The following is a 9,931-nucleotide window of genomic DNA, read 5'->3' as shown; positions in this document are numbered from 1 at the left end:
AGATCTTTGGAAGGTGAGCTCCAAGACCAGATCGCCAAGGTGATAGAACGGCATCTGGATGCTTTTGCATGGTCTGCCTCAGACATGCCGGGAATCGATCCCGATTTCTTGTGTCACCATTTGGCAATGGACACACAGGTCAGACCGGTATGGCAGAGAAGAAGGAAGTTTAACGAGGAGAGGAAACAGGCGATTAGGGATGAAACACAGAAGCTCCTCGCCGCAGGCCATATCAGAGAGGTCCAGTACCCTGAGTAGTTAGCTAATGTCGTACTGGTGAAGAAGAACGATGGGAAGTGGCGCATGTGCGTCGACTTCACGGACTGAAACAAGGCTTGTCCAAAGGATTCATACCCTTTGCCAAGCATAGATGCCCTGGTCGACAGTGCAGCAGGGTGCAAGTTGCTGAGTTTTCTGGATGCCTTCTCGGGGTACAACCAGATAAAGATGCATCCCATGGATGAAGAGAAGACCGCCTTCATGACTAAGAGATCGTGCTATTGCTACAAGGTGATGCCCTTCGGGCTAAAGAATGCGGGGGCCACGTACCAAAGGTTGATGGACAAGGTACTTGCACCAATGCTGGGAAGGAATGTGCAAGCGTACGTAGAATGATATGGTCGTGACCTCGTTAGAGAAGAGCAAGCATGTCTCGGATCTGGAGGAGTTGTTCACCACGATCGCCAAGTTCAGATTAAAGCTAAACCCCGAGAAGTGCATTTTTGGCGTGGAGGCAGGGAAGTTCTTGGGTTTCCTCTTGACTGAAAGAGGAATTGAAGCAAATCCTGATAAGTGTGCTGCCATCTTGGCGATGAGAAGCCCGGCTACCGTGAAGGAGGTGCAGCAGCTTACAGGTCGGATGGCCGCCCTGTCTTGTTTCGTATCAGCTAGTGGAGAGAAGGGCCATCCGTATTTCCAATGCTTGAGGCGAAACAACAAGTTTGCCTGGTCGAAGGAGTGCGAAGAAGCCTTCGTGAAGCTTAAAGAGTACCTGGCGAGCCCGCCGGTTTTGTGCAAACCCTTAGTAGGAACGCCTCTCAGGTTGTATTTTGCTGTGACTGAGAGGGCGGTGAGTGCGGTGCTCGCCTAAGATCAAGACCAGGCTCAGAAACCTATCTATTTCGTCAGCAAGGTGTTACAAGGCCCAGAGGTAAGGTATCAGGCCTTGGAGAAAGCTGCACTGGCTGTAGTATTTTCGGCGAGGAGGTTGCGCCACTCTTTTCACAGTTTTACAGTGCTGGTGATGACCGACTTGCCCATCCAGAAAGTCTTGAAGAAGCCTAATGTAGCTGGGAGAATGGTGAAGTGGGCGGTGGAATTGTCGGAGTTCGACATCAAGTACGAACCCCGAGGACCGATCAAGGGGCAGATTTTCGCTGATTTTGTGGTCGAGCTCTCGTCAGAAGCAGCACGAGTTGAAGGGGATGATTTTCGTTGGGTACTTTCGGTGGACGGATCGTCTAACCAACACGGTAGCGGTGCTGGAGTCATTCTGGAAGGGCCCAACGGCGTGCTGATAGAACAGTCCCTGAGGTTTGCCTTTAAAGCCAACAACAATCAAGCGGAATATGAGGCGTTGATCGCCGGCATCTTGCTGGCTAAGGAGATGGGGGCTAGGGTGCTGATGGCCAAGAGTGACTCATTGTTGGTCACGGGACAAGTAATAGGCGAGTTCCAGGCCAAGGATCCAGAAATGGCGGCTTACTTGGAGTATGTGCAAGAGTTGAGGAGTTCCTTTGTCTCGTTTGAAGTGGTGCATGTGCCCAGAGAGCAAAATGCCCGAGCTGACTTGCTAGCCAAGCTCGCCAGTTCGGGCAAGGGGGGCAGACAGAGGACAGTTATCCAAGAAACTCTGAAGATGCCTAGAGCATTTGTGGCAGACCACCAGGTTCTTTAGATAAGCAAGTCGACGGAGAAAGCGGCGAGGAGTCATAGGTCCTTGACCCAGGAGACCTTGAGATCGCCGAGAATAAGAGCATGTCGAGGGGAGAGGGTGAACGTGACACAGGTCTGCGCTACGCATAGGCCAGACACATGGATAACCCAGTACCAGCGCTGCCTGGCAGATGGCGTTCTCCCGTTGGATCCGACGGAGGCGAGGAAGATAAAGAAGAACTCTAGCAAGTTCACCTTGATTGATGGCGAGTTGTACAGGTTTGGGTTCACACACCCACTCCTGGAATGTGTGCACGGAGAAAAATGTACAAGAATTATGGCCGAGCTCCATGAAGGTATATGTGGGAGTCACATCGGGGGTCGAGCTCTAGTTGCAAGAACTCTCCGAGCAGGTTACTATTGGCCAACGATGAGGGAGGACTGCAAGAAGTATGCACAATGTTGCAAGCAATGTCAGCAGCACGCCGATTGGCACAAGGCACCTCCAGAAGAGCTGAAGTCAATTTACAGCCCTTGGCCGTTTCATACTTGGGGAATTGGCATTCTGGGACCTTTCCCATTGGCGGTCAGGCAGATGAAGTACTTGGTGGTGGCGATTGAATACTTCACCAAGTGGATCGAAGCGGAACCAGTAGCCCAGATCACCGCACATAAGATCGAGAGCTTCGTGTGGAAGAACATCGTGTGCCGGTTTGGTGTGCCTAAGCGCCTGGTGTCGGACAATGGGACTCAGTTTGCAAGCCACCTACTGAAGAAGCTGTGCGAAGAAGTGGGGATACAGCAGGTGTTTGCATCCGTCGAGCACCCACAGACAAATGGCCTAGTAGAGTCTGCCAATCGGGTGTTGCTGAGAGGTTTAAAGAGAAGGCTAGAGAAAGCTAAGGGATCGTGGGCAGAAGAGGTACCCCGCATAGTTTGGGCGTACCATACCACTGAGCAGTCAGGAACCCACGAGACCCCGTTTAGCTTGGTTTATGGATGTGATGCAATGATTCCAGTTGAAATCTAGGAGAGCTCGCCGAGATTCCAGAACTTTGTAGCGGAAGACTCGAACGAAGAAAAAAGGTTGAATCTGGATTTACTGGATGAGGTCAGGGAGGAGGCAAGAGTAAAAGCCGAGGCAGTAAAAAGGAGGATTGAGCGAAGATATAACTCCAAGGTGATGCCAAGGCAGTTTAGAGAGGGCGACCTGGTGATGAGGAAGGCCCATCAGTACGAGATGGAGAACAAGTTATCGCCTAAGTGGACGGGACCGTTCAGAATAATCGAGGTGCTCGGGAACGGCGCTTACCGCTTAGAGACGTTAGAAGGAGGGGCGATTCCTCGTACTTGGAACGCCACACATCTCAAACTATATTACAGTTAAAGCTTTGTAAGTAAAAACGAACACGAAGAGATTTACATGCTTTCTGTTAAAACAGTTTGAAAGGGGGCACTCTTTTTTCCCTAAGGAGGGTTTTTAATGAGGCCACCCAATAAAGAAGAGTTTTCAAGCTTATGTTTCTGAGTTTGCATGCCTGTTTGTGTTGAAAGTTTGTAGAAAAAAGACCTTATCACTCGTACGTGATTCAAGGCGAGTTCAAAGTTATATTGCATGCTCTCAGTTAAAAGTTTTAAAGTCCCCATCGTTTTTCGGCGATTGGCGTCACCAGTTAAAAGTTTTAAAGTCCCCATCGTTTTTTCGGCGATTGGCGGCATCAGCTAAAAGTTTTAAAGTCCCCATCGTTTTTTCAGCGATTGGTGGCATCAGTTAAAAGTTTTAAAGTCCCCATCGTTCTGTGGCGATTGGCGGCATTAGTTAAAGATTTTAAAGACCTCATCGTCTTTCGGCGATCAGAGGCACCAGTAATGATTAAAGACCTCAACGCTCTCGTGCGTCTTGAGGCGAGAAAGAGATAAAGTCCTCCTCGACTTTGAGCGAGTGCAGGCGAGATCAGATAAAGTCCTCCTCGACTTTGAGCGAGTCCAGGAAAGATAAAGTCCTCCTCGACTTTGAGCGAGTGCAGGCAAGATAAAGTCCTCCTCGACTTTGAGCGAGTGTAGGCGAGATCAGAAAAGTCCTCCTCGCCTTTGAGCGAGTGCAGGCAAGAACAGATTGAAAGACCTCTCTGCACCAGCAGATAGAGGCAAGATTGAAAGTCCTCAGTGCATCCAGGGGGGAGGAGATGTACACCCTGGGCAAGTTGAGGCACCAGAAAAAGTCCTTCTCACCTTAGAGTGAGTTCAGGCAAGATGAACTGAAAAGTCAGGGGTGTTCGTGACCTTAAACGGTGGGGAGGGAAGGAAAACGCCTTTCCCCCTTTAAGTGAAACATCAATATTGACTTAGTAAGACCAGAGGAAGCTTCCACGCTTGTAGGCGGTGCGAAGACAGATAAAATCCTTCTCGTCTTGAACGAGTTCAGGTATGGCGTGAAGGGTGAAAGAAGTTAAGAAGATAGCTAAGGTAGGTTCAAGGAGAACACCTCGCTATCCTGCTCGTTGTTCTGAAACTCAGGGAGGTAGAGAAGGATCCGAAAGGCGCCTCTACCCCCCAGATGAGGGAACAATGGTCGAGTTATGAAGGCAAGAAAGTTCACATCGCCAGAACCATACGACGATCAGAAGAGTGCCAGGCGATGACAGAAGTAAGGGCTCACTTTGCTGGGCAGATCAGGTAAACTGTATTGTGATACTAGTTTAAGTTAAAACCTGCTGCCTAGTAAGTAGCTTATGTTGAGGTTTATTGCCTTAAGTTTGCAAGTTATATTAAATGTCATCGCTTGAGAGTTAATAGTTGCTCAAGTTTTACTTTGAGTTAACAGTTTGATAAATTGTTATGAGATTAACAGTTTGCTCAAGTTCGAAGCAGTGTGTGAGTGGTTAAGCCCGAGTATTGCTGAGTTAATTTATTCGAGTAAGTTCTACCGCTTATGTTGGTTAATTACACAGCGAGTAAGAGGTGTTTAAGGCAAGATATCAGAAAACAAGATTTCAACAGTAAAAGTTATACAAGAAGTGGCTGTTCGAGTTTACATACATACATAAACGGTTACATAAACGGAAAATTACAAGCAAAAGATGAGCGCCAAGTTTCAAAAACAAGATGATGGAGGGAGGCAGCTAGTCTTCAGAGGGCACGATCTTCCCATCCACCACCTCGTTGCAGATTGACACCATAGAGAGGTCGAGCTCGGGGTATTGGCATGCAACCTGCTCCAGAGCGGCGTCGAACCCGGCGGTGAGGACTTGGGCGGTGCTTTGCTCGAGCTCTTGTGCTTGTTTCTTCAGCTCTTCCGCTTCTTCATGAGCTCGAGCTAGGTCTTCAGCAACCTTCTTGCCTTCGTCCCGAGCCTGGGCCAACTCGGCAGTAGTCTTTGTGGCCTCCTCTCGAGCTTTGGCGAGCTCAGCAATGGCATCATCCCTCTCCTTTTCATCCTTCCCAAGGAGCACCTCCCGATCTGCTGACCTCTTCTCAAGGTTTTCCACCTTGGTCGCATCCGCTTTTATTGTAGCCTCCAAGTTGGCCACCTTGAGCCTATAAGGGACCAGTTTGCTCTCCAACTCGATCTTCTCTTGAGCTTGGAGGTGCAGTTTTTGGCGCAGATCGGAGGCCTCCTTGCGTGCGCCCCTTAGCTCAGCGTCCATGGCGTCCTCCAGCCTTGAGTGGTCGATCTCCGCCATCATCAGGTTGCAAGAAAGCTTTTCCGCCTCAATCCTTATCAGGCGGTTCGACTCCTTGAACGCTGAGTTCTCCTCTTGGAGCTTCTTGAGGGAGTTCTTCACGGTTTTCGATACAATCGAGGGGAGATCCTCCGCCATCATCTTCAGTTTAGCCGTGAAGGGCCCCAAGATCTCTTCGATGGAGGGTGGGAGGCTTGAGTTTGTTGTTGTTGGAGGTGTTGTGGGGGTTTGCTGCTGACTTTCACCACCACCCTCTTGAGTTGGTAGGACAAGGGGGGCTTCTTGGCGTGGTGGTGAGGTCGGGGATTCCGTTATCAAAATTGGTGAGGTCTGGGCGCCCTCATCTCCTCCTGGTGCGGCCCCAACAATAGGAGTGGTGGAAGGAGGACCCTCTCCAACAGATACGAATGGTGTGGAGGCGCTTGGAGGGTTCTCCATGAAGTTTGGGCCGCTGCTTTCTACCACTGGGGGTGCGGCGGCCAGGGGTGTTGCTTGGACTGGTTGCAAAGGAGCCGGAGGTGAGGGCGGTGTTGGTGCTTGGAGTGCAGGTGGTGAAGAGGGAGCCGCCCTTTGTCTCTTGGTGATGAGGCCATCCTCAGTTGCTTCATCATTCTCTTCTTCCTCTTGCACCACTTGAGGAGTTTTCCTTTTTGGTTTCCTCAAGATCAGCTTTTTCCTTTGAGGGGCGGGTAATACCCCGAAAGAGGTTGCACCTCGGGGAGGAGTTTTTCCCTGAGATGCGGCGATCGCCACCACCGGGTTGGGCGCAGCCTGGGAGCCCGCCGCTAGCTTGTGGGATCGGGCGATCGCCCTCAGTTCTGCCAATTTCCCTTTTCCCAGCATGTTATCCGCACAAGGTAAAGAATAAGTGAGCAACCAAAACATAAGCGAAAAATACAAGCATATTCATGCAGAGACAACACAAACAATACATGGATGAAAGATCAGGGTCAACACAGAACAATGGTATGCCAAAACAGAGTGGTGAAGACGCTAAGTTAGTATTAGCTCAAAGTGAATGACTTGGTGTGGAGGTAGGAGCTAACCTATGTGTATTTCGAGTTGGCTCTCGAAGAACTCGTAGGGAATGATTGAGGCGGTAGGGAAGGTGATGTTGGCGGCAGCTACACTCTTCCAAAAGAGGCAAAGGTCCTTGTCCAACTCCCCCATGTTGTCAGGGCTCCTTGGTCTTCTGAAGCTGTCCTTAGCATCCTTGTCCCCCTTGTGTACCCAATACAAGGGGAAGACGTCGAGCAGTGAAGGGTCTTGGTCGTTTTGGCACACCTTCACGAATTTCCCTTTCCAGTCCTTGTAAGACTGCTGGAAGATTGAGAAGATGGATCTCCTAGCAATCCCGTTCAGGCTGACCCAGAGGCGATCTCCGGGGTTCTTTGCCTCAAATAAGAAGAGAAAGACGTCGATTGAGGCCGGTAACAGCAAATGTGCACAAAGAATTTGGAATGCCCTTATAACGCCCAGCTGTTGGGATGAAGCTGGGCGGGGGCGATATTGAGCTCGGTTAGCAGCTCTCTCTCGAAGCGGGTAAAAGGAAGCCTAAGCTTCACTTTCTTGAACACGGTGGTGTAGATGAAGCAGAACAACTCGCCGTTGCTCCCCTTATCGTCCGCGCAGACCGGTTCACCCGGGGAGCAGGGCAGCACGGCCACTTTGCTATCATGCTCTTTATGGAAGGAAAGGTCGGGCTGGTCTCCTTTCCTCAATCGGTGCACGCCCAACTCGGTGTTTATCGAAGAAGTCTCTTTCAGCAAGGTTGGGGTGGCCTAAGGGTAGAGTTCTTTATAGTCTCGTGGAGGAAAGGAAGCTCCTCCGGCGACTGGTGGAGTTGCCTGAGTGGGATTAGCGTGAGAAGAAGCAGGCCTCTCAGCCTGGTTAGAAGGAGCACCAGATGCTCGTGGTGGGTTGCGCGCTGGTGGAGGATTTGTCCCAGGGGCAACCCTACGCGTTGGGGGTGGAGGGTTTCGCGATGAAGGAGGAGGGTTCGCGGTGGACTTCGTGTGAGCCTTCGCAGGAACTGCAAAGGAAAGAAAAAGGGATGAAATGAGGATAACAGAGAACGACTCGATTGAGGACGAAGAAGACAGAGCGAACGAATAAGGGTTCGCTGGGATAAACGTTATGAAGGACGAAGCCCTAAGTTACGAGAAAAGGAGAAAAGGTAAAAACAGCTCACAACGTATGCTTCAGACAGATAATGGATGATGCGAACCGGTTAAAATGCAGCAAATATCCATAGATGGAGTAAAAGGGTTACCTTTCTGTGATCAGATGAGCGTTGAAGAAAGTTGGAGATTGAGAGAGACAAGAAGCTTCGTGGTTAGCAGAGAAAATATTTAGAACGCTTGAGAGTGAAGAAAGATGATGGAACAATGGAAGCGCAAGGGGTTTAAGGGTTTTTCGAACGTTTTCGGAAGCGCAAACGACAGTTGAAGACGACCGTTGATGAAGCCACGTGTCGCGCGATTAAAAAAGGGGGTTTGGTGGAGCGTCAGAAAGGCAGAAGGTACGGACGTACGGAAATCCGTACCAGCGCCACGTATATCGACGATGACGTGACCTCTTAGTCTTTTCGCTAGACAAGTCTCAGCTTAAGACTGGGGGCTTGTGTACCGACCAGGTAGTCGGGAGTGATGACGTGGCAGCAAGCGATAATATAGGCGTGTTGAACGGGACACCTGGCTGACAGAAGGGAAGTACATCAGGAAGTCTGTGTAGTCGCCACGTGTTGGTTTGGCGTTATCCGATCTCTAGTATGTGTAAACCGGCGGTCACCAGGCTTACGTCATAGTCGCCGTATGTGAGTTATGGGAGACCAGGTGGTTAGAGATCGCCGAGAGGGGCACATCGCCGAGAGATCAGGAAGGCTTGCTTAAGGCTTTCAAGAGGTACAAGCACGGAGGATGAGGTTGTTAGATGGTCGTTCCCTGGCCAGAGGTCGAGGCAAGGGAACAGTTTCCCAGAACATACATGATGTACAAGTGAAGCAGATCGTGATAGCGACAGGCGAGACCAAAGAGAAGGTGTGCATGGTGACACCCCGTACTCGCCTCTTAGAAGAGATCGCGCTCCAAGGAAGCTATGCACCGAGTTACTCCTTGCTTGGGTAACTTAGTCAAATAGCTCGAAGAGTAGAGGTGACGCTCAGGTAGAAGGGAGGCTCCGGATGGTGACACGTGTACAGCTGGATGCGAGCCACGTGTCCAGAGGTGTAACCGTCAGGAGAGAGAAAATGCTCAGGTATATAAGGAACTCTAACGAACTTCTGAGGTACGCGCGTTTAGAACACTTCTTTACGCTTGTGAGCACAATTGAGTACGCTGAGAGAATATTTGCACGGTTCCTTGAGTTTAGCTTTTCTCTTAGTATTTGGTGATTCCGTCACTGACTTGAGCGTCGGAGCGCGATCGGCCGCAGCGGCGCCACTTTGTTTCTTTCAGGTTCTTGCGAGGAATTGAGGCTTGAAGGATGGAAGCTAACGTGGTGCGAAGCTGATGGAGAGAAGGTACCTTTGACGTGGCAAGACTCTTGCACTCGAGTCAACCGGCAGGATCACAATCTAATTAACAAAGCATATGGAAGGAAATATATGAAAAATAAGAAACTAATTTTGTAACTGTAATACTTGTATTGTGAAGTATTAGAGAAAAAAAACACGAAGTAGAAGTATTATTTTGTCCGAATGCAAATATAGAAATAAAAGATTTTGATAAGACATTTTTTGCAACAGAAGCATAAGTATGATCACAATAATTAAAAAGTTAAAGTTGATGATTTAAATACTTTTTATTACTAATTAACTTTTTAAAAAAATCAAAAAATATTTATGGTTATATGCCTATCTGTTTAGATTTGTGCAATTACACAATATTTGAAATTATTTCCCATTTTTACTCTAATAATTAGTGTGTCTCTTAGTGGATTTGGGAGAAGAGAATGACATTAAATAAGAAAAATAATATTAAATAAGGAAAGTAAATTACATTAAATAAAGTTGTAGAAGAACACAGGTATAAGGGTATAAATCAATGACATGACAATAAATTCAAATTCATTTTGTTTTTAAAAATTAATAAAACATCTAAAATAAATTATTATTAGGCTATCATTTGAATTCGTGGACAACCGCGTCTTTTGAGAACAAATTTAATATTTATTAATGAAAATAAATTTTACATTATAAAATAAACTAATTTTATGTATCATATTTAAATTATAATAGTAATATCATAAAATAATTTTAATAAAAAATACTTTAAAATTGTATATATTAATTTGAATTATTATTTTTTAAATGTAAATGTAAATATACATGATCCTGCCTGTTGACCAAGACGCTGGAGCATTGCCTTGTCAAA

General features: G+C 48.0%; 1 protein-coding gene across 1 annotated transcript; it reads right to left on the bottom strand.

The window, feature by feature from the left end:
- Positions 1 to 4,997: 4,997 nt before the first annotated feature.
- Positions 4,998 to 6,401, bottom strand: LOC137838462 (uncharacterized). Its single transcript, XM_068647706.1, has one exon. The coding sequence runs from the start codon at positions 6,399 to 6,401 to the stop codon at positions 4,998 to 5,000; it is 1,404 nt and encodes a 467-aa protein (XP_068503807.1).
- Positions 6,402 to 9,931: the final 3,530 nt, after the last annotated feature.

Source organism: Phaseolus vulgaris, chromosome 4 (assembly GCF_000499845.2).
Source record: "Phaseolus vulgaris cultivar G19833 chromosome 4, P. vulgaris v2.0, whole genome shotgun sequence".
In the NCBI taxonomy this organism is placed as follows: domain Eukaryota; kingdom Viridiplantae; phylum Streptophyta; class Magnoliopsida; order Fabales; family Fabaceae; genus Phaseolus; species Phaseolus vulgaris.
Note: the sequence above shows the minus strand (reverse complement) of the source record. Positions and strands in the feature narration are given on the sequence as shown.